This window comes from Lissotriton vulgaris, chromosome 2_1, assembly GCF_964263255.1.
Source record: "Lissotriton vulgaris chromosome 2_1, aLisVul1.2, whole genome shotgun sequence".
Classification (NCBI taxonomy): Eukaryota; Metazoa; Chordata; class Amphibia; order Caudata; family Salamandridae; genus Lissotriton; species Lissotriton vulgaris.
This window is the reverse complement of record NC_141687.1, coordinates 1,931,577,290-1,931,602,683: the sequence shown is the minus strand read 5'-3', so window position 1 is coordinate 1,931,602,683 and position 25,394 is coordinate 1,931,577,290. Positions and strand designations below refer to the sequence as shown.

Genomic DNA, 25,394 nt, shown 5'->3' with positions numbered 1-25,394 from the left:
GTAAACATACTGTAAGGTAGGATTGTCTAGATTATTATGGATTGGGTAAATACATGTAAAATTTATATAGTTAATTGTAAGGTCGCTGTATTACAAAACAATATACAGACCTGATTGGATTTGAAGTATGAATGAATAGTGGAGGAAATTGATAAGACTGTGGTCAATAAGGATTTATTTGAATGTTTTATCATTCTCGAAAAAAATCAAATACACTGAAACAAAGTCAATTAAAGCATGTGTGTCTGCTGCGACAAGAATCTAGACTGTGCCTCGGTGTGTTTGCTGTAACAAAAATACGATACACTATTTATTACTGGATTAGGATGTCCGATTCTCATGTGCACAGTTTAATCATGTTCTCTCTTTTTCTCTCCTATTGTCTTACTCCGTCTTACAGAGAACACAGACTATTTCTTCTCTGGTAAGATCTTACTAACTCTTTTGCTACAATTATTCAAATGTTTCGACCGATTTAAAGAATAAAGATATTTTATTGAGTTACTTGCAGAGATTCTATCCTCACCATTATCTCAACCAATTTGAATACATAGTAAAGCTGGGACAACAATGAATATTACAAGTGTATTTAAATTTGAAACAACCTTTACTCCTGAAACTTTTGTGAACACTCTCAGCTGTTGTACTATCATATAAAACCGTGTTGGCTGATGTAAGAATATTTTCCCATTTACCAAACCTAGGATAACAGCATTTAGTGGCTGCTATTGTATACTCCCTGGCCACACAACCAGTGATTAATTTGTAACAAATAGGCACCAGGGCCCTCATCAAGAGGCCACTGTAGCTTGCGCCTCTCATTGCCCCTGCCAGCACCTTCGACAGTGCCAACACAACTGTTAACTATCAAACCCTATTCCAGGCCACCCAAAGATATAAGAAAAGCTTGGATGGTCAGGAATTAGTAATTGCACTGTATGTTGAATTACTAAACATCTGATGTAGTGCTCATCATAAACTTAGACTAACATCCCCATCGTGTGTCAGGGTGTCATAAGTGCTGGTGTTGACAATTAGGTGTGGGTGCAAAGTACCAGAAACCACAAGCTCAAATTAAGCACTGCACACAACTGTTTATATAGCATGTGAACAATAAGGCATCAATCTGAAAACATGTACACAGTTTATAAATGGCCTTTGCGACCATGCTTCAATAATCTAGAATATGCACCACTTTAAGAAACACTACATCATGATGCAATAACACTCCACTTTTGCTCTTAGAAACCAGCTAGCCCTTCCACTCACATATTATCTGTGTGCTTGCCTTTGACCATGTAAGGCACTTTGTTGCATTTGATCTAGTTTCACACAATATAAGTAGCAGACACATACTGCTCAGAGGGTTAGAACTTGAGTTCTTTGAATGTTTTAAGGAGCAAATGTCAACTGGTGTTAGTCTTAGCCATTTTTGACATTAAAGGATATCACTCACTTACTTTGCACCAATAGATGCTAAGTTAAATCATTATAAAAATGTTTACCCTGAAACCTCAAATGTGTACTTGGTCCTCCCAGCACCCTTGTACACCACCTCATTTCAAACACTCTACTGTGTTCCATTACCTTCAGATGTATAACAGAAACTGTACAGTGAATGTTCCTCATGCCCTATACCTATTCTTGCCTGTCTTTCAATGTACAGCAGTTGCCTCTACTTGACAGTAACTGTATACACTAGTTAGAGGTTTGACCCCCATATTATGCAAGTATCATACGGACCTTGTTTGATGACAAATACTACCTTCTACATCTATCTCTTGTAGTGTTTCTATTTGTAGTTTCTCTCAAATGTGACCCCATTCCATATTGGTTACAAATACGATTTTCCCCTCCCACTTCAAATAAACGTTAATTGTCAGTTATGTTCCAATAAATAATCCCATTGCAATTCAAGAATTGCCTAATGGTTTTGTTTCTGTGCAAAGCACACAGATACCTCTGGGTAGTGGCAATATAGAAAAATAAAAAAATAAAAATATTAGAAAGACGATATGAAGGAAGATTATCAACTGTAAATTCTGTAAATGTGGAACAAACATGATTTTTCTAGACTTACTTAGTCAATTGTGAGACATGTCTGCTACCAGCCTGCATTTTCTTCCTTATTCATGTAAAACATTCTTGACTTTCCAGTTTTATATTCCCATTATTCATTTTCATATTCTTCATTTCCTCAAGTTTTAACCCTGGACTTCATAGAATTGTTCATATTTTAAGACATCCACCAGCCACATACTTACTCTGGATGAGAAAATACATTGTTATTTCTTCTGTGTAGCAGTGGTGACTTTTCCGTTTGGTCACTGGCCCTATTATTGCTGGATTTAGAATTCATTTTACGAAGGACAAATCCCTATAAAATCAAGTGCAGCACATTGGAACACCTTATTTGGTATGCTTAATGTCACTATATATCCATTGTAGATAGGGGCTGCAGTCCGCCAGTGGCATGGACGTCATATGTGGGCTGTAGTGTGTATTTACACCACTTATGTGTACAAAATATATGTCGGCCCGGAGCACTCCTGCAGGTCAAATGCAGTGCCATGTCACTTGCCAGGTAAAATGCTCTTACTATGTAGGAAAAGCCTATAGTTATTTTTGATAGTTGACCCCTAAAGTATGACTTATAAGCCCACAGGACATGGTATAGTATATAAATTAGGGCACAATGCCTATTGTATATCATTTGTCCTCATAATAAAAATTTAAAAAACAAAAGCTATTTCACAATATAGACTTTGGTAGACTTTACCTTGATTAAGATGAAGTGGGATTAAAATCTTAATTCCCTTTCTTTGCTTCAGTAACGGCTTCAAAACGCTTCAAAGTTATTGCCTGCTTCCTTTTTTAAAATCTGACCTAATGGTGAAATCAAATTGTTGATATCTTGAGGAGAAAATTAATTTTATAAAATTAACTTTAGTCTGCCTGTCACCAGAGTCGCAATTCATATCCTTGGCTGGGAGAGTTAATAACCTGCCACTGAGCCCAGGAAGAGTCAGTGAGTGTTGACTGCTGTAAGAAAGTGGCTCTAGTGTGTAGTTATCACCATGTGTGCTACTTTTGAAGTCTGCACACTGGGGCACTGCTGTCTAGACACCGGTGCATGTGCTTCAACCCCCTGCAACATGACAAAATTGGCTGCTACCAAATTTACATATTTCAAGAAACAGTAGTGTTGGACTTGGCCCTTTTTGCAGGGTCATCCCTAAACCTTTTGTCTTTCTCCTAGCCTTCTCTCTGACAAGGTGTTGGTGGTTTTAGGCCTCTGGGCACTGCTGTCCAGTGTAAAGTGTGTGCGCTCTCTACACCTGTTTGGCCTATTTATTTACCTGTCAGTCCATTGTAAAGTGGCATCTCGTATACCCAGGGCTAGTAACTTAAATGCTACTGGTGGGCATGCAGCACTGATTGTGCCACCCACCAAAGTAGCCTTGCAAACCTATTTCAGGCCTCTGTCATTGCAAGGCATGTGCGCGCAGTGTTACTGCCACTGGGGCATGACACCTAAAGTGTGTGCCATGTCTGTGACCCCCCTTTTCCTGCATGTCAGTCACCCCTAAGGTAGGCCCTGGCTAGCCCAATGGGCAGGGTGAATTGTAGGTAAAAGAGAGGACATGTACCTTAAGTGCGTGACAGGACCTGGTAGTGACAAACAGCCATGTTGGTTCCTCACTACTACATAGGAATACTTCGGGGATTCCCTGATAAGTGTTTCAGTGGTAATTCCTGATATGAGAGGAGCAGCGTGGCCAAGTTTGGTATATTTGGAATGGTAATAATAAATGCCGTGCAATGGGGTGCGCAGATTTATTATAACTATTTTAGAAATGCCACTTTTAGAAGTTGGCATTTCTGTGTGCTAAGTGTGTGCCTGCCTGATGTGAACTGCATGTCTGGCTTTTGAATGACAGGGGCTGGTGAGGTGTGTGTGGCTCCAGGAGGGGGAGGGGGAGTCAGCACTAGGCTGAATAGGACATCTGCATTTGAAGTAGTGGGAGGAGTAGTCCCTGACCCTGAATAGTATTGTGCCTGCCTAGTGAATGCTGGCTCTGTCCCCCCTGTGGTTTGTCTGATGGCCAAGCCCCCATCTCCCAAAGAAAGGTGTGAGCACTGTAAACAGAGTGCTCTAGAACCAGTTCTAGCTAGTCTCCCAATGCCCTGTGCTCTGCAGACAAAGGGGAAATGCAATATAAATATAGGGGCTGTGACCCCATGAAAGTGTGCTGTCCTTATGACTGGGGGCTCGTTGCTGCTGCTGGGCTCCAGGTGGACCCACCACAATGGACTGCCTTTCTTCTGGAGGGCCCTGCGCGCTAACCTGCCTGGGCCCAGCCTTTGCCCCCCCTGGACTTTGTATTCTTGCGCCTGATGAGTGCTTTGATTTTATTTTGGAGAGCACTGTGTCTGCCCCCCAGGTGGGAGGAGCGTGGATGGCCTGCAGCATGCTGCTGCTGAGATTGCTGGAGGGAATCCCGGCGTATGGATTCCTCCGAGTTCCCTTCAACAGCGGTTGCCCACCCCACATTTGGCGAAGCCGAGCGGGAGCCTACCCCGCTTTATGCATAATTTAGAGGTGGGTGCTGATTCCGCATTGTGGTGCCTTTTGAGCAGGTGCCCACCCCACCTATGCGCTGTTTGCGGGAGCCTGACTGCTCGTGCCAACCTACCTGGGGGTGAGCAGGGGTTATCTTCAGCGTGTAGCTCCCTTGCCCTGACTGGAGTTGTGGTTTCTGCCTGGCTTAGGTGCAAGTCCTAGCCAACCAGAAATCCCATTTCTAACAAGTACAGACAAAGAATATGGAGGAGGAAAATAGCCATAGCATAAAAAGTTGCTTGATCTGAGACGTTTCTAATATTTTAGGGAGGACTTCATTTATAGTCATTATTGCTTAAACAAGTTGAAATTACTGAGGAAGATAATTTCAGAGCACCTTGTTCAGGCAGTGATGGTGAGGCTATACCAATCTGACATTAAGGTGGGTCTGGGCACAGTTAGGTAGTAAATCAGCCGGAGTGTGTTTGACTTCCATTTGGAGAGCAGAAAATTGCAGAGGAGAAACTTCCTTGTTTAGCATGATTTGCGGTTCAATGTTTGCTTGCAGTTGTTTGACTGGGGAAGTCTCAACGATCTCCATAATGGAAATGTTCAAATATTTTTACATTGTACACTGATTTGACAGACAAAGTGATTTTGGGTATAAATGTTTTCAGAAGCTTTTGAAGTATGCACAATTCATGAATATTATTATAGCAGGAATCAGTGGCTAAAAAATGCTGCTTTGAATGATTGTTACTGGGCAAAGAGTATTTAGAACAGGTATCAAACTGTCATAAGTTTTAGAAAGCTTCCTCTTCCAAAAATATTTTACAGAGAGGGGCTTATTCCCTAATAGTAACATCATTTTCTATTTGGATTGGTATTTTATTAAGCCTATATTTTGAGTTCTGTGTATGTCTTTGTGTCATTTTTTTAGTTTAAACAAAAAAACTTTATTTTGGAGAAGATACAACTAAATATAAATAGTTCAATAAAGTAACAGGAATTCAAACAAAATAGTGTCATACAGAGAGAGAAGATAATGTAACTGTGGAAAAGGAGGAGGGAGGGAGGAAGAGGAAAAATGTATATCAGTAATTATGATACCATGCACAATATAAAAGTAAGAGGGCCTAATACAATATAAAAAGATATCAACATATCATAGAATAATAGCTGTAATATAACATTTAAATGGAAAGGGAGAAATAGAGTCTATGGATAAGAAAACAGATATATAGATAAAAATGCTAACAAAAAACAATTCATGGTGGTTTGGGAACTTCTTCCTATAAGGGGTGATGACAGGCACATTTTTGCAATGATTTGTCTATGAAAGTGTTTACAGGGGACCATATAAGCTGTCTTTTCAGGAGTAGGTATGAAGGGGAAACATAAGCACGATCAAATCGATGATTATAGCAAAGACTATACCACCAAGCTTGAAAGGAAAGTTGTGTAATTTGTTTCCAATTCTTTGTTATTTGCTGGAAGGCAATTGCAATCAATACATTTACAATATCTATGTTAGAGATAGAATCATGCCAATGGTCAGACAAGGAGCCCAGATGAATAAGGGAAGTGAGTATGGAAAATGATATTAATTTGAGACCAAATCTAAAACCAAAATTGATGAGTAGAAGGACAGGAAAATAACTTGTGATATAAATCAGCATGAGGGGCGTTACATGACCTGCAGTTTGGGGAGGTAGTGGAATTAAATTTATGTAAGGACATTGGAGTAAACACAAGTGGATTGTAAATAAAGAAATGTGTTTGTGTTGTGCTTGCTGACCGAGAAGTTTTACGGAGTTTGAACCATGGATTATCCCAAAAAGTAATAAGCCATGAAGAATCAAATTCATGTTCCCATTGGACCTCTATGTTAGTTATAGCTCTAGGTTCAGGACCTGAGGTTAATGATTTATATGTAGATGAGGCGTTACGTAGAGTACTCAAAATTGGAAGTATATTACGGTGAGAAGAAGTAGAAGGTGGAATGGAGGGTATAGGGATGAGGTGATATTTTGTGTTAAGATATTAAATTGGTGGAGAAAGAATTTGGTAATTTGTAAAGCATTTGTGCTTCAGAAAAGACTAAGGAGAGTATCATTAGAAAATAGTTGATGGATCCAAAGTAGCCCCTTGTCTCACCAAGTTTTCAAAATATAGGTTTGTTGATTATTTTAACAAGGTGATAATGCCACCAAAGACCTAAATATTTAAACTTTTGGGGGTTCCATGAGAAATCATCAAGGACAAAATCTTGTTTAAAACATAAAATATTAAGAGGCAGAATTTCGCATTCATCATGATTTAATTTATAGCCACAAATGGAAGAGAAGGTCTTAACTTCTGCAATAAAAGCGGGTATAGAATGATGTGGTTTAAAGATATATAATAAAATATCGTCTGCATAAACACTCATTTTAGCATGGAAATTATCAAGTTGGAAGCCGTATATGTTTGAGTTTTGTTTACTTCTAGCGAGAAAGGGCTCTAGAGCGAGGATAAATAAAAGTGTGGAGCGAGGGCAACCTTGACGGACACCTCTCTGTAAGGTAAAGGAATCAGAAATGGAACCATTGGCGGAAATAGAAGCTTTGGGAGAAGTGTATAATAGGGAAATATAAGAGATAAATTAGGTCCAACGCCAATCCAAGACAATGTGTGGAAAATAAATGACCAATCCATGTGGTCAAAAGCTTTTTCCCCATCTAAAGAAATAGCTGCCAATGAATGAGGGTATTTATTAGTTTTGTGTAATATATTGAAGAAAATTCTGGTATTATCCAAGATATTTCATCCTTTAACAGAACTAGATTGTTATTTACACAAGATAGTTTGAAGAAAGGGTTCAAGACGGAGAGCGAGAATTTTTGCGAATATTTTGTAGTCGGAATTAAGTAATGATATAAGCCTGTCATTTTTACAAAGGTAAACATATTTTCCCACTTTTGGAATTAAGCAAATGAGAGCATCTTGAAAAGTATCACTAGAAATCTTAGAGGAGATGAAATGTGAAAATAATGAAAGAGATGAGGGAGGAGGGATGTGGGGAAATGGGTGTAAAATTCCATTGGGAATCCATCTGGACCAGGAGCTTTCCCGGGCTTAAGAAGGTTCAGTGTGTGGGAAATATCCTTCATAGAAATGTCTCGCTCCAATGGTGAAAAATCAATATCTGTGAGAAATTGTTTTGGCATAGATGCAAGATAACATTGAATGTCTCAAGGGTCTGGGCAAGCTTCAGGAGAGAGGAATACCATTTCTTGAATTCGTCCAAGATTTCCAAATTTTTTGTTACTGGAGAAGAAGTAGAATTTAAGACATAATCAATATTATTACGGTCTTTTTTAATTTTAAGGTATAACAATAAGCACTACCTCGGAGAAGATAGGCAGATGCTTTTTCTGTAGATTGCTTATTATATTTAAACTTTTCTTTAATAAGGTTATTTAAATCGGTTATAGAATTTGTAACTGTGTAGAGAGATTATAATAACTTGACAGATTTGAGAATTTCATCTGCTTTGTGGAAATTGAGGCAATTTTTTGTAGCAACATAAGAGATAATAAAGTCTCTGGCTGAAGCTTTAAAAGTGTCCCAAACTATCAAAAAGGATGAAACAGAAGATATGTTACGATTTAAAAAGGCTGTAATGAAGTCTTCAAAAGGAGAAGTGTAGGTAATGTTAGTCAACCAAGAAGTATTAAAGTGCCATCTTTTATTGGTAACATTAATTGGAAGCAATTGTGTTAATGCTTTAGAAAAAAAGAGATGGTCAATGTGTGATTGTTAGAGGTGAGTGGATGAGCTAAAGGTGTATTTACAAATTTGTGGATTACAAAATTGCCATGCATCAACAAGAGATCTATGGGAGATCAGGTTAATGAAGTGAGTGTGCATTGGAAAGGAAACAAAAGGTGATTTGGAAGTACAATCAATATAGGGGTCAGCAATTAAATTGCAATCACCTCCAAAAACAACATATGAAGTAGAGATAGACATCAGGAGAGTAGAAATATGAGGCTAAAAATTGTTGTCCCGTTTTGTGGGAGCATAGACATTAAATAAGTTAATAGGGATATCATTAACTTTAAGAGAAATAATTAACAAACATCCTTTGTCATCTGAGTCTTGAGATAGAAGAGTCAAGTTTTTTATGACATAGAATAGAACCCTTTACCGTTTAATAGGTGTAGCCAAACCTTTAACATTCCATGAAACAATGCGTAGCATCATTGAGTATTGTTAGAAATGGCCTTTTTTGCAGGGTTATGCCAAAACTTTTTGCTTCTTCCTCCCATGTTTTTTCTGACCTGTGGTTGTTGGCTACAGGACTCTGGGCACTTTACCACTGCTGATCAATGCTAAAGTACATGTGCTCTCCCTGTAAATTGTTATTGTGATTGGTTATCCATGATTGGCATATTTGTTTGTCCAGTAGGCCCCTAGTAAAGTGCCATGAGTGCGCCAGGGCTGGTGATTCAAATGCTACTAGTGGGCCTGCAGCACTGATTGTGCAACCCACAGGAATAGTCCTAAAATGGTGTCTCAGGCCTGCCACTGCAGTGCCTGTGCGCAGTCTGTGAACTGCCATGTTGTCCTGGCCAGTGTACACACTTGCCAGGCCTGACCCTTCTCTTCACCTGCACATTGGACATACCTATGGTAGGCCCAAGGTACCCCCCCCCCTGGGCAGCGTGCAGTGTATGTGAAAGGTAGGACATGTACTAGTGTGGGTAACATGTCCTGATAGTGAAATACTGCCAATTTCGTTTTTCACTATAGAAAGGCTATCTTGCCCACAGGTTAGAATGGGGAATGCTGTCTATCATATTTACCTGCATATCTTCCCATAGCGGTAAGATAGACATATGGAGTATGGTATCCCTGCACTCAAAATTTAATAACACATCTTTTAGTGAAGATGGTTTGTAAATTCTAGGTTTGAAAATAGCACTTTTGGAAAGTGGCTATTTTCTTGTTCAGTCTTTCTTTGTGCCTCTTTGTGCCTCTGGCTGTTTGTGGATTGGCTGTCTGGTTTGTGAGTGATGGGGGCTGGGGGTAGCTCCAAGAGAATGTGTGAGTCAGCACTAGGCTGAATAGACCCATCTGCATGTAGAGTGGTGGGGAGGAGTAGCACCTTGGTCTGAATAGGGCTGTGCCTGCCTGTCACAATGCTGGCTCCACCTCCTGCAGTGCGTCTGATGGCCCTGGCCCACACTCACAAAGGAAGAAGATGTGCCCTGGCAGAGTGCACCCAGAACTGGGTTGGACTGGGTCCAGGACCCCTCACACAGGAAGAACAAGACGTTTGGGGTATAAAAGTAGAGCTGAGACCACTGTAAAATTAGATTAGGAAACTTTGTAATCAAGAAGGAATCCCTGCCGAAGAGGAACAGCCACGAAGACTGAGGAAAAACTGCCATTGCTAAGTGTCTGGGAGCTGACCTGCAGTTGCTGTTATTGCTGAGGAAGAGGACTAAGGGACTGTCTGCTGTGTGTTGTGTTCCCGTTATTTGAAGAGGAGCTGTGCTGTGTGCTTTGCCCCCTCTGAAGCATGCCTATTTCCAAGGGCCTGAGAACAGCTGGCCTCCTGTTGGGAACTCAGGGATACAAACGCTCTCAAGAAAACATCCGGCAAGCTGTTGTGAGCATGTCTCTTCTCACAGCCTGTGCCTTTGTGAAGACTGAAGAAAAGCTGGTTCCCTTGAAAACTATACGGAATAAGCTATAACTTAGCCTTAAGACAAAAGAATAAAATCATGAACTAATTCAATCTATAACATATAGTAAAACAGAATTTTTATTTAAAGGAACAAAGATAAAAACAATTCACATTTCTACAACATAAGGTTCCTACACAAGACGATAAAATGCTAACAATTAATACTATCTATTGTGACCTGCACAATATAAGAGACAGACAGAAATTTGTAAAACATAAAAAATTGTAAATTACAATTGGTACATTCAACGTTGCAGTTTGGTCACACCCTTATTGTATAACCACAAATTTCATATAAACAAGGGAGGAAAGAACTTGAATTGTACAGTAGTTGTGCGTCGACGCGTTTCGGTGGTACTGGACAGGAATTTGCTCCACCTTTATCAAGACTAAAGTTTGTTGTCTGTCTGGTTACTGGGTCTGAGAAATTACCCTCTGCAAATCCAAAATCCCTGATTAGACAATTTGTAATGCGGGCCTGAACTCAATCCTGTTTCTTGTTTGTCGTGTAGGTCAAGCAGTCTTCTGTGTAGTCTGTTGACTGGATTGAATAGAGGTGCTTTTCGGGCTACGTGGATGTTTCCTGTGGGGTTTGGCTCTTGTTCTAGCTCCAAAGTCATAGAATACGTTCTCTCCAGATTACAGGAGGAGAAGGATACTGCACGATATCTGCAGTCTTATTTGGGAAGAGCGAGTTTGATGCCTGTAGCTGCTGTAAATTGCAGGTTGTTTAAGGGCTGAGCGCTCTGGTATTGAAGATAGAAGTCTCCCCAAACAGGATTGGCAGGCCCTAGTTCTGCGGATGAATCTCGCCGTCTCGGGGGTTCTGGAGGAAATGACCTTTGTGAAGACTGCCTGCTCGTGTGCTAATTAATTTGGTGTGCTAGCAGGACTCCGTGTGAGGTCTGCCGCGCCTCCTGTATCACTGACCCGGTGCTCGAGAGAGCGTGTCCCTATGCACAGCTTGGGTCGTCGTGAAAACTGCTTTGTCTCAACGTGACTTTGCAACATTGCATGAATGTGCCAGTACCTCAAGAGGCAGCAGTAATTCTCTGTGTGCCTGCTTTCACTGCCACCAGCCCAAGTGTGAGCTGCCATCGTAATCTCCTCGGAGAATCTCTGTGTCATTGCCTGGCAACCAAAAAGTGTCAGCAAAGCAGCGCTGCTGCAAAGGGAGCCGCCCATCACGAAGCGTCCTCTATCAATGGGGAGGCTCGTAAGCAAGGAACTGCATTAGGACCTCCAAGTACGATGAAGCCCCACCACTGATTGAAGAATTGCCAGCAGCGCAGGAGAAGGAAACAAACCCCAGGTAATGCCCGGGCTGCTATCCCGAGTGCAGCATGCGTTTCAGCCTGGGGCGGGCTGTAGGTCTCCGAGGAGCGGGCAGCTCGGTGTTTAAAGGGCAGAGTGTACAATCCTTTGCGAGGGATGCCAGCTATGAGTTAATGAAAAGGTGTTTCTCTCTACCCCAAGTCAGAAGGGAACAGCACCGTACAGTACTTAAGGACAATGACCTCGCAGTGATTAAGGTACTGCAGGGGTCGTTAAGTGAACAACGCCAGATGGTATTTAAAGAGCAACAAGGGCATTTTGCAAAGACAACGTCTTTTTGGTGACTGGCGGGCAATTCGTGCGTTGGCTAGGGGTGAAGTCCTGACTCTGAAACGGAGCAGATAAGTGTAGCACATTCCCTGCTACAGCGGGGGCATTTGGTTGTCAAGGGCCCCACTTCCTTTCAGTTACTCCCTATGCCAAAGACCATCAATGTTAAGGAGCGCCTCATTTGCCGAAATAACTTTCCCCACACTAGCAACCAGGGCCCATTGCCATATTGAGCTCACAAGTGTTTTTATCTTTAAAATAACTTTCTCCTATAAAAGAACTGTGCTAAAGTGAATCTCTTTTATTGACAACCCCTAATAGGGGGGAGAATTTATTTTCTTTGCATGTGTGTTTTATGCTGTTTTGACTCTGCCTAATCTATATAAAGATACGTTTATTTTTATAAACAACTTTTGTAGTGTCCCTTTGTGGTGTTGCCTTGTATTACTGTGAGTGTTGGTACAAATATTTTACACATTGCCTTGGGGATAATCCTGTCTGCTCATGCCAAGCTACCAACAGGGTGAGCAGGGGTTACCCACAGTGTGTATCCCCCTTGCCCTGACTGGAGTGGTGATTTCTGCATGGCATTCGTGCAAGCCTTAGCCAACCAGAAAACCCATTTCTAACAATTATCTATAAAGACTAAGAATAACATTCAAATAGCATTACAGCATAACAGGAAAACAATAAAGAAATTACATTAAATAGAAGAGCGAACAATATGCACAGTAATAATGAAGAAATAGGAAATGAAATAGAAAGTATTGTAATAAAGGAAGGAGAAAAAGAGGAGAAGGAAAGGAGGGGAAAAGAGAAAAAGAAAAGAGAAATACAAAAAGAGAAAAATATAGTAAGTGGCATTTCAGTAAAGAAGTTAGAAACAGAGAAAATAATGATGTTGGAATAGAAAAAGGGAAGGAAAAGAGGAAAGAGGGACAAAGGATGCGCTAGGAAAGGATAGAGGAAGTAAATATAGAACAATGATGGAAGAACAAAACATGCTAAATCTCAAACATGAATGGAGGGTGTTGAGGCAACGGGACGAGAGGACGAAACCAGCAAAACATCCCCGGGAGAATTAATGAGGAGCCATATGGTCTAGACATTATGAGACAATGGAGGATAAGAACAGGAGGGAGACGACACCCTAAAAGGAAGACATATGTAAGAGGAAAAAGTTAGTTTATTTCATCATGAACAAGGAAGACAGGAGATAGGTACATGACTACATCATTGAAAATAGAAACAAATAATACAATTTTCAGGAGGAGGACGATCTTGCAAAGTCCACAGATTCTTCTCTGCAGTTCTCAAGAAAACGTTGGAGCAAAGCTGGATCCTCATATGTGGTTGTTTTATTTTTATAAGTCACTTTAAAGAGACAAGGATATATAAACCAAATCTGGCATTCAGGTCTTGTAGTGCTGGATGCATTATAAAAAGCTTTCCCTTTTATCTACAGTGGTTTTGGGGTAATCTTGTGAAAAAATTGCTGTGAACCTTGCCAGAAAATACGACGTTTGATTTTTGCTGCCTGTAGAACTTTTAACAAGTCAGCATATTCTGAGAAGTAGAGTATTAAACCTCATGGTTTGAGTTGAGATGAAGAGGTAGAAGGAGGAGGACCCAACCTGTGAGCTCTTTGTATGTTCAATGGAGGAGATTCTGGAATGTCAAGCAATAGTGGGAGAAAAGATTGAAAGAAGGCTAAAGGATTGGATCCTTCCAATCCTTCGGATAAACCATAAATACGTAGATTGTTCTATTACGATTCATAAGATTTTCAACTTGTTTCTGAAATTGTAAAATTTCTGCCTCATAGGGGGAATTTGTTTTGAGGAGATTTGTAGTGACTCAATGTGATTTTGCGTAGCAGTGATTTTACATTGGAGAGAAAACCAGTTGTCCTCAAAACCTTGTAAACGTGCGTTCGTTTCCTCCATGTATGGTTTAAGAGCCCGTATTTCATTTAGAAGTAGTTCTAGTGCAGAGGTGGAGGAGAGATAGTAGGTGTAGGAGGTTCTTTTTTGGCTCATTTGACAGTTGGTAGAAAGGATGAAGTATTTGTTTTAGGTTTATTTTTAACATTGACTTGAGAGGAAGGAGACCCAGAAGGGTGTATGAGGAAGGACATGTTGGACGATGTTTCGGTAAGATGAGAAATATTAGTCTGCGCAGAGTCTTCCATGTCATCATGTAGGACAGAAAAGGGGATAGAAGTAGGCAGTATTGTAGAAGTAGACAAATTAGATAAAACATTGCTTCGTCCACCTCTGGTTCTCCCCATAGGCATGAGAGAAAAATACAGACAGGGAACTGCAGGATGAGGTGTCAAGAACTCACAATGAAAGTGCAGGTATATCAAAAATGACGAAAGTGGGAACAGTAGCACTGTATAAGTTATTAGCTAAATTATGAGAAAAAGTCCAGCATTGAAGATATACTTGATGTTGAGGAAATGTTTGTAACTGCAAATTAAGAGGCGCATAGTAGAGTTCAAATTATTATTGACTAAATAAATAAGAGGAAAAAACCTGTTTCAGGAAGTCAAGCAAAAAAGATGCCCACACAAAGCTGCATTTTGTTGATGAGAGATCACCGCATGAGGCAAGGATTTAGGGGATCATAAAATCGGGGTCGTAGTCCAGTCATGGATCGTCCCGCATATGAAAGTGGACTTTCAGTAGCAATGTGGGTTTAACAGTGCATAAATAAGAAGTGTCCATCAAAACAGCATACATTTCATTCAGACCGGTAATTTAAATAAGGAGAAGACCGCTGCATGGGGCAAAGCGTTGAAAAGAGAATAAAGTAGAAAAAAGCTGTAATTCATTCATAAAGCATGCCACATGTCAGAGGGAACTCCCCACAAAATTTGGGCTTACCGCTGCAAATTCAACGGTGTCCTACAGTGCATTGGTGGTCCATTTAGAGCAGTATTTGTATCAGGGGAAACTGCTATGCACCGCCAGACGTCAGAGAGAACACAAAATGGCGACCGCGGTCCGTTCACAGAGTGCTCTGCATTTCAAGAGAGAATTATGGTTAATTGCGGGCTTACCATGGTTAAACAGCAATATCTTTTAGCGCGGTATAAAATCCGTTGCCAAGTTCTACAACAAGGATGCTCTGCGAAGTCACTCCATTTGCAGAAATTCAGCGGCTTCTCCGACCTCAGCCCGGAGCAGAACTAACTGCCTGCCATGTCCGTTGGCGCTCAACCCACGCCCCTTTCTTTGTGTCATTTGTATGGAGTGATCATTACTGATATTGCAGGTGTTCAGTATAGGCTATTATAAAATGTTGTACCTAAATATGGTTGAAGCTTCAAGCTTTGCACACGATGTTGCATGAGGCTGACAGTTTGTACCATTTTCTGAGATTAGACACTTTACCTAGATCATCTTGTGGGAGTTTCTTCTCAGGAAAAAATGCACAACTATTTTCTTGTCAAAACCTTTTCCAAACAATTCTTTCACTAATAGTGGGTATTTCTAGACTTCTTTTTCGAAATCCACTTTCAGAATAAACTTTTCCTCAATGTGTTTTGCAGCTACAAATTATGTTTCCAAAGTTTAAAAAAAATCCCAAAACATTTCTAGAGCAAAAACGTAAGGGCTTCGCACAAACCTAGTCATAACCTGTATGTAAATAAGCTATTGTTAAAATGGGTCTAGTGCATAACCCTGCGTACAGACATGCTATTTAATATTACTGATCTGATTTTTAGAGCAATTTCTCAAATGTGATACTGGGTCGATAAGTGTCTTAATTAAAACTTTCTGAAGTTCATTTTCTGATTTGCGTTTCGTAAGGCAAGATGACTGTAAATCCTGTAAAACAAAAACGTACATTTCATATCCACATTAAATATTTGCCTGTACCTTTGTAAGATAACACGGGCTGGCAGCGGTCTAATTATCTAAAAGGAAAGATGTCAATGTAACCTCAAAATTTTAGAGCAATCTAAATTGACAGCATTTTCACTGAAATATGTTTTTTATTTTGTTTCAGTAGCAGACTTTGGAGGCAGCCCAACCCCTCCAATCAGCGTGACACACAAACCAGAAGAAGACACATTTGGGGTATGTTTTAATTTTTTTTAATGAATTTCCAGACAAATGTGTTTCTCGAATGAGAATGAAACAGAAAGGGGAAACATTGAACATAGCCAATAAGGGAAAAATGCCCCTAGAAACGTAAGAATGTGTTGATGGTTTACATATTCCTGCCCCTGCAGGGAGAATAGCTTTTCGGTTAATTTCTAATCAGTAGAAGCCTTATGTACCTTTTCCAGAATTGTTTGTACTCTTTCTACTGTTGCTTAGAAGAACAATTTTCAAACAAACAGTACTATATAATTTTCGACTCTCGTGGCCAGATAGATGCGTTGGATCAACAGTCAAACAAAAAAAAATGTCCAATGCTTACGTAAATGTGGAAGTCTACTTATATAACACCTATTGACATATCAATAGTTTACCTCAACCTGTGACCAGATTAATTTCGTGAACTTTTGCCAATATTTCGCCTCTCTCGGTATGTATTCATTCACTTGAACCATGATGATGTTTGGTCATATCCCCCTCTACTTCCTCCAGTACAGTGGTGATGCCTGTTTGTTCTTTATTAGCTTACTGTAGTGCTTTTCTATATGCTTGTCAATTCATATTTCAATACTTCAACTAAACTGCCCAATTGCTGAGTAATTCTCATTTAGCCAAGAGCTCCTCCAGTGAGTGTCATATTCCCATCTTCGTCCTTCAGTAAAATGGAGATTAATTTTCATTATCCTCCATTACCTTTGTGCAAAACTTTTCAAAATTCTTATCAAAAGATATATCACTGCTTCAACAACATTACCAAACCCCCTGACTGTCTCTCATGTTGCCAATAGCTTCACCAATGCTACCAAAAAAGCACTGCATGCCCAGTGAATTCCAAAACATAGGTTGTAATTTCGCTATAATTGAACACCCACCTACTACCAGAGCTACCTTTATTGACCCACTAAGTACTAAAATAGCGTGTAGTGTTCAGTGTATCCACACAAATATGTAAACGAAAATATTTAGCATTTAATTAATTTCGCTAGAACTTTTTACACTAATCTTTGGTCATTCTGAAAATCTGATTGGAATTTCTCAATTTCATGAGTCAATTGGTCCGCTCTAAATAACATGATGGAAGGTATCACCTTTACCATTTTCATACCTGGAAAATTCATAAGGTTATCAGTGAGTTTTCCAGATGGTGCTGGGAAGTACAGCAGCCACGAGTCTTTAATGAATTTAATCACATATATGTGTATTTTATACAACACTTTAATTGTGTGCTATAATGCACAGTTTCTATTGAATATAATTAATAAACACTACATTTCGTACAAACAAAACTGTGAATCTGCAGCACTGGTTATTGTCCCAGACATGCGACCATGTTATTTTTATGCAGATTAGTCGAGTCTTCAGCAGTAAGAAAGAAGACATCAGGTAGATTTCACAATGAATACATTTTCAGACACGCTCTAGAAAAAAAATAATCTTCAACCGACAACTGGAAAGAAGAGTAAGCGCATTGCCAATGGTGTTGTTTCAGAAATGTGAACGTTGCGGAGGTTAATTGAGAAAAAAAATCATTTTGGAATGCAACTTATTAGTACATCAGTTGCATGGACAAATGAAGCCCAGGTTCCAATCCAGTCTGTGTGGAAAACATGCAAACGTGTTTGCGACCTGGGCTTGGCACTGTTCCTTAACTGATATCCCAAAAGTCAAGCTAGGTAATACAGCGTTTCAAATTTAGTAGTTTAGCATAAAAAAAAACAATACAAAGTATAGAATAACAATTCTTTGAGAGACAAAAGATTTGTAGTTTCTTTAGGTATGTAGAATACCTAGCTTTAGACATTGAAAAGATAACATTACACTTGTAACATGATGTAAAATTAAGAAAATACACACAAGGTAATGGGGGTGAATGTAGCATTAAAAAAATTGATAAAAGGCTATAGTTTGCAAAAAAAGAATGTGGCGGTATTCTGTATCAAATGCTGCCCCGAAAATGTGTGCCTCCAATTAGTAGAGTTGCTATACAATATAGTTTAGTATCAAAACTAGGATTGTTAATATTTTCTTACAAACTCTCAACCCCCAAACTTGCAGGAAGGCAATGTGGTGAGTTTTAGAATAAAGGTGTTATTTTGTTATCATACATCCAACAGTAAGCGGATAGAAACAAATGTAGCATAAGAGTAAACACAAGGTAAAAATCTAATTCTGGGCTATAATATATCACTGAATGCAAACATGGGATTCTGAAGTCAAATAATCTTGTGAAAGTACAACCTACTGCATTAATCAATACAATGTGATTCACCTTGACTTAAGAAAAGGGAATCTCTGCTAGATAAAGAAGGCTTGTGCTTCCCCCTAGAGAAAACAGGCACAAGTAATTACCACTGCACTCATGTTCTCACCCCACAAAATAATTTAAGATTTAAAAGTATTAAATAACTTAAATGATTATTTAGGGTGACTTTACGCCAACATTTCTAAACATGTGCTTTAGAAAACTAAATACATTTCTTGAATTGAAGAACAATTAAGTAATGGGAGTCTGACAAGAGGTACCACTACACGGTGGCCCGGAATATTGATTGGAAGAGAAAATCCTCTACATCCATCCACATTTGCTAGAACTCCAATGTCAAGGTTATGTAGGAAGTTGCTGGACAATCATATTGGGACTATCTGATTTATGGTTAGCAGACTTTGAGCGTAAGCATTCACCCACACATAGATAAGCTTTGAGGAAAAAGGCCTCATGAAATCAGAAAATTTAAATCAACAGTGTATAAACTCGCAATACTGTCATCAATCTATCAGGCAAGAATCTTACGTTGGTGAAGAAGAAGCACACCTTACAGCCATTATAAAAGGAAAGATAAGCTGTGTCATTCATCTGAGTCACATGGGTCTCCGGCTTTCTAAATCCCTGCTTCAAACCCACAAGCACCACATCTACCAATTGATTCAGGCAACAATGAATTCAAATATATCATGGGCTTCTTTTTAAGTATTCCTTCATGTGCTCATTTTACTGGTAATATGCGAGCCTTAACAGAGTCAGGGTTACTGTTGTGACAAACAGACTTCATTTTAATTAAATGCAAAAAAATAACCTCACAAGGCAACTGCATGAGTTGTAATCTCCATTAAAAAGAATAATATCAGATTTTAAAGGATGGAGATATATTATTCTCTCTGCAGCTTCCATATTTTCACTCATTTTGTTGTGTCTTCTTAACCACCTATATAAAACAACAGTTTGTTTCAATTAATTTATACATTATTATCTGCCATGCCAGGATATGACTTCGTTTTTCTGCCATGAAAGTATTGAGGGATTTCTATGTTGATTAGTCTATGCCCCTTTCACACATTTGACCCAGCACTTCACTCTGGCAGACAGATGAGGAATCATGTTTTCAGTGACAGCAGGCTGATCCTGGTAACACCATGCACAGCATGAGGAGACATCCATGCTCTCCCTTACCACATCACAGCTCTTTCAAGTAAAGATAATGTGAAAAAAGAGCCAGAGGATCATTGTATTAAGCCAAACCAGCTATCAAACAGGAGTGATAAGAATGATATGCTAGACAAAAGCAACTTGATAACAACTGTCAAAGTATTTCTCCTGTGTCAGCTTGTTTTATAATTGGTGTTTGCGGTGTATCTTCTTTGCTCACCATATCTCATAACACCAGCTTCAAGGGCACTTAGAAGTTTGGAGGCCGCTGATATGATTCAGTTTAAACTTGGTAAATCTAATGGCTGTTTTCCTCACTTTGAGACAGTGTAACCCAAAGGATGAAGATACTTATGTGTTTCTTTACCTTGGAAACTTCACCAGTAATTTCAGCTTGTGAATTGCACAAGTAGGGGTACTAAGGCAAGGCATATACAACGTGAACGAAATAGTAATCAAATCCTCTGAATATTGCTAAATGAGTTTCTCATACAGGTTTGGTAAATCAGGAGTAACTTTCAAAGGGACAGCTCCAAGAAAATTCTTAGCCCATTTTGTCACAGTTTGTAGGCGCCCTTCTAGCTTCATTCAAAGAAACACTTATCGGAACCCACATTAGAGCACATCCATGATGTTCAAAAAGTGTTGTGGATGGTGCATGTATTGCAGTTTTATTTACTGGATTTTGAATTTCCTCAATGCCACGAGCCATTTCTTATAGTGGTCTCCGGTGGAGGGTCACTGATTGGTGAATAGATAAAAAACAGGTGATCATTATGCAGTGTTTGTCCAGGTGATAACCAAATATTTGTTATGGATATATTTAAGTGGTTTTTAATGCAGTGAACAAGACTAGAAGCACCAAGACTCTTTTTGGTCTTTGTATATGGTAGTGAGACTCTCCTCTTTGATATTGGAAGATGGTGGATTCTCATGAATCACTGCTCTTTAAGTTACAGAGAAAAAAAATCCAATGATTTTATGTAAAACATACACTATTAAAAACTTGACATCAAGAATGTAACAGATACCTAACAATTGTAGCTTGAGCTTATGCTCCCTTGAGAAGAAGTAATGTCCTTTTTTCGGCCATACCCTAGACTTAGTGACTACATGGATGAAGGGAAGCAATTTGAGTCAGTGGATAAGCTATGGGGGTTGGATACATAACCATATTAAACATTCACTGTGCCTGAACTCAGTCAAAACGTGACATGGAATGTAGTCAAAAAGGAGGGTGAAATGCCTGCAAAGACCAGTACCATTAAGCTTCCTGTCCCTCTAAATTTGATGTGTGTGTTATCAAGAGAAATTTAAACGGAATAAATGAAAGAAAGAAAAAATAAGTTACACACATTATTTGTAACATAAACTTAAATAAACCTCCTTAGGACATGCCTATTACTAAATTAGATAATTTGCCCCAGGTCATTGAATGGGCCTCCACCACACAGCTGTCTAAATAAATAAATAGTTGTTTCTTGACTTTGTTATACAGATGTTAATGACCACTATGGGTGACTAATTTCAGCCATTATCAAGTTGTATCTGTTAGAGACCTTTAATCTTCTTCAGCATGACTCTATATTTGTAGGAAATGGATGGTTTTGATGGACTCTCACGGAAAGGATTAGTACATTTCTGCATAGAAGGGCCGAGCATGGTGCCATGAGACACCTATATCTGCCTTTGAACCTAGCCTCATTTGTGATCTTTTAGGGTCCATATTTTTGCTTCTTTTCTTGAATATGTTAAGCCATCTGATGATGCATAATATGGAGGTGCTATCTTCATTGTTATGCTGTTCTATATCTCATTCCTAACAGTTCCTGGCTACACTATAACTCACTACAACTTTGGCAAATAAGGCCACTGTAATAGAGATACATTAGTTAAGATTAAGCTGACGGTAGTTTTTTTCCAATAGCCATTCGATATTAAACAACACACAGTGCAACTTTATAATAATAAGGGCATGCAGCTACTCCCTATTCCCCATGCGCAAAATTGATTTGTTTATTCCACATATAGTTATACATGCTGAATAGCACGCAAATTAGGTATGAGGCACTCGAGGGTTTGACCTTAATGCACTGTCCCGAAACCCGGAATCAGCATCCCAGGTGTATGAAGTAGACTCAATCAGATTATTGAATGCCATATTTACAACAGTGAGTTTGTGCTTTCCTCGATGTACTTTGTGGTGTTTGTCAATTGTTGAGATAAGCCTCTCAGTTTAAACATTTAACATCCAATGTCTGTGATGTTCAAAGGTTGCCTGATGCCACTTATGATTCAGAAAAGGGGGTGGTGATGAACAGAGTGTCTGAATTAAGCAGACCACTCTTACCCAGTCCAAAGATCAGGGCTTGATCCATCACCATTATTTATCTCACTGCACCATCCCAGTTCAGAACCTGGCTATATGCAAATCAGTCTGTCCCTGGCCCAGTGCATCATGGGAACAGGGCAGACTAAACTACCAAGCCAATTCTTCACCAGAAAGGAGACCAGCTACCGGGGACCGGTTTCTGGCATTTCAGCCGTCTTCGGCCCGGTTTGCTTGAATCCTGATGGTGCAGTGAGAAAGGGACTCATGTCTGAGTATACCCTGCCACATCTATAGTGGCCAAAAACGATTCAGAAAAGGGGGTGGTGATGAACAGAGTGTCTGAATTAAGCAGACCACTCTTACCCAGTCCAAAGATCAGGGCTTGATCCATCACCGTTATTTATCTCACTGCACCATCCCAGTTCAGAACCAGACCACTCTTACCCAAAGATCAGGGCTTGATCCATCACCGTTATTTATCTCACTGCACCATCCCAGTTCAGAACCTGGCTATATGCAAATCAGTCTGTCCCTGGCCCAGTGCATCATGGGAACAGGGCAGACTAAACTACCAAGCCAATTCTTCACCAGAAAGGAGACAAGCTACCAGGGACCGGTTTCGGGCATTTCAGCCGTCTTCGGCCCGGCTTGCTTGAATCCTGATGGTGCAGTGAGAAAGGGACTCATGTCTGAGTATACCCTGCCACACCTATAGTGGCCAAAAACGATTCAGAAAAGGGGGTGGTGATGAACAGAGTGTCTGAATTAAGCAGACCACTCTTACCCAGTCCAAAGATCAGGGCTTGATCCATCACCGTTATTTATCTCACTGCACCATCCCAGTTCAGAACCTGGCTATATGCAAATCAGTCTGTCCCTGGCCCAGTGCATCATGGGAACAGGGCAGACTAAACTACCAAGCCAATTCTTCACCAGAAAAAAGACAAGCTACCGGGGACCGGTTTCTGGCATTTCAGCCGTCTTCGGCCCGGCTTGCTTGAATCCTGATGGTGCAGTGAGAGAGGGACTCATGTCTGAGTATACCCTGCCACACCTATAGTGGCCAAAAACGATTCAGAAAAGGGGGTGGTGATGAACAGAGTGTCTGAATTAAGCAGACCACTCTTACCCAGTCCAAAGATCAGGGCTTGATCCATCACCGTTATTTATCTCACTGCACCATCCTAGTTCAGAACCTGGCTATATGCAAATCAGTCTGTCCCTGGCCCAGTGCATCATGGGAACAGGGCATACTAAACTACCAAGCCAATTCTTCACCAGAAAGGAGACAAGCTACCGGGGACCGGTTTCTGGCATTTCAGCCGTCTTCGGCCCGGTTTGCTTGAATCCTGATGGTGCAGTGAGAAAGGGACTCATGTCTGAGTATACCCTGCCACATCTATAGTGGCCAAAAACGATTCAGAAAAGGGGGTGGTGATGAACAGAGTGTCTGAATTAAGCAGACCACTCTTACCCAGTCCAAATATCAGGGCTTGATCCATCACCGTTATTTATCTCACTGCACCATCCCAGTTCAGAACCTGGCTATATGCAAATCACTCTGTCCCTGGCCCAGTGCATCATGGGAACAGGGCAGACTAAACTACCAAGCCAATGGGCAATTCTATTGGTGGTATGTGGGCTAGGGCGCTAGTGACTATAGATCTTAAGATGATGTGCAAGTCCGATAAGCATGGCCACTTCTCCTGGGCATGTGCAACTTTACTATTGTATCAATGTTTCACTATTTCTAAAAGTGGTAAACCCCCTTTGAGCTGAGACATGCTTTATATGAAGATAAGAGGTGATAATATACATATGGGATGCCAAATGCAGTAGACATCTTTCATATAACTAGCTCCCTAGGCAACTTGATTGTGATAGGCTCTATTTGTGTAAATGTTGCAGGAGGATTGCTCTTTGGGTATCCCTTCCTTAACCAGAGTTCACAACAAAATATTTTTTTATCCTATATCTGCCTAACCACATATCTTTCATGTGCCTTGTTCTCAGTTAAGCAAAATACACACAATTGTTCTGCATTCTGTCCATCAATTGTTCTTTATGCATTTGTCAACCAGAGTGGAACTGGTATGCCCAGACGTGGGTCCCATGCTTTCCATGCCACTGGAGTCAAGCAATCCTGGCTGATGAAGGGTGAAACCCCGAAACCAGTCTTAAGATACTTGGCCCCAGTCCGAGGCAGACCTGTCCTGGCTGTTCGAACTGGACTGTTCCCATTGGGCACAGGGTCAAGACTATTTTGCATATGGCTGGGTTCAAATTGGAATGGCATGGTGAGCAAAAAAACAATGGATTTAGGTCCAGATCTCTGTACTGCGGTGAATGTATGACATTGTTCTGCATTCTGTCCATCAATTGTTCTTTTTGCATTTGTCACCCTGAGTGGCACGGGTATGCCCAGACGTGTCTCCCGTGTTTTCCATCCCACTGGAGTCAAGCTATTCTGACTGATGAGGGGTGAAACCCCGAAACCAGTCCTAGGATGCTTGGTTCCAGACCAGGGAGGACATGGCCTGGCAGTACGGGCTGGACTGTTCTTATTGGGCACAGGCTCAAGACTGATTTGCAAATGTCTGGGTTCAAACTTGAATGGCATGGTGCAATGGATTTAGGCCCAGATCTCTGATTTGCGGTAAATGTAGGATAGTGTCCATCAATTGTTCATTTGCATTTGTTCTCAGTTAAAGCAAACATAACATCTTCAAAAGATCTTTGACTAGAAAAAGCATGAGTTGTAATAAAAACTTTTTTTTACTCAAGAAAAATCGAAGTGGAGAGGTGGGGCTGTTTTATTATATAATAGAAGCTATGAAGGAGATTTTCTGTTGTTTATAAAAAAAAATTGATTGATTCATTAATTTCCAAGCAAAAAGTGGAAATGTTTAAATAATTAAGTTTCCACCTGTTTACACTGAGGAATATTATATGTAATTGTATTTATCTGAAAATAGAGAAGTATTGGAGTCAGAACCATAGGAGTACCCAGGTTAAAAATAATCCCAATAGTGATAGAGGCATGAATTGCAATATTACTGCTACTTGTTTTACCAGCTCTATTATTGTGAGGATGTTTAAATAAAATTCATATATACATATATTCATTGAAAAAACCATAGGTTTCACACACGTTATAGTTAGGAATTAGCATTTTAAAAACCTTTGAAATTCACATAAAAAACATAGGTTTCACGACAGTTATAGTTAGCTGGTCATTTTACTCATACAAAAGCTTTGAAATTCCACCGTTATAGCTAGTTCAGCTAACTATAGCTCGCGCACCCGCAATGCACTGCTGATGATGTCACATATTACATCACTCATGACATGGTCAGTGACATCACTCATGACATCACTGATGACATCATCCTTGTGAAAGAGTGGCAGACCTCCTCTCACTGTAATATAATCTGTGATACACACATTCAAAAATAGAAACAACATTTTTTAAGAAAATGGAGATACCAATACCAGTTACAACAACCTATTTCAACATCTACTTCCACATCCACTCATTCACCAATAGTTCTATATAGTCACTCATTCATGTACTCAATCATTCCTAACTATAACGTGGCTGAAACCTATGGTTTTTTCAG

At 40.0% G+C, this 25,394-nt stretch overlaps 1 protein-coding gene across 5 annotated transcripts in view; it reads left to right on the top strand.

Moving 5' to 3' along the window:
* The window catches only part of NTRK3 (neurotrophic receptor tyrosine kinase 3), a 1,577,634-nt gene that overhangs the window by 807,199 nt on the left and 745,041 nt on the right, over positions 1-25,394 (top strand). For 4 of the 5 annotated variants that reach the window (XM_086958117.1, XM_086958116.1, XM_086958115.1 and 1 more), the window contains exons 9-10: positions 401-424; positions 15,924-15,994. In XM_086958117.1, the coding sequence (XP_086814243.1) occupies positions 401-424; positions 15,924-15,994 (95 nt within the window). The remainder of the gene's footprint in view (positions 1-400; positions 425-15,923; positions 15,995-25,394) is intronic. The other variant, XM_086958119.1, reaches the window with a different exon arrangement.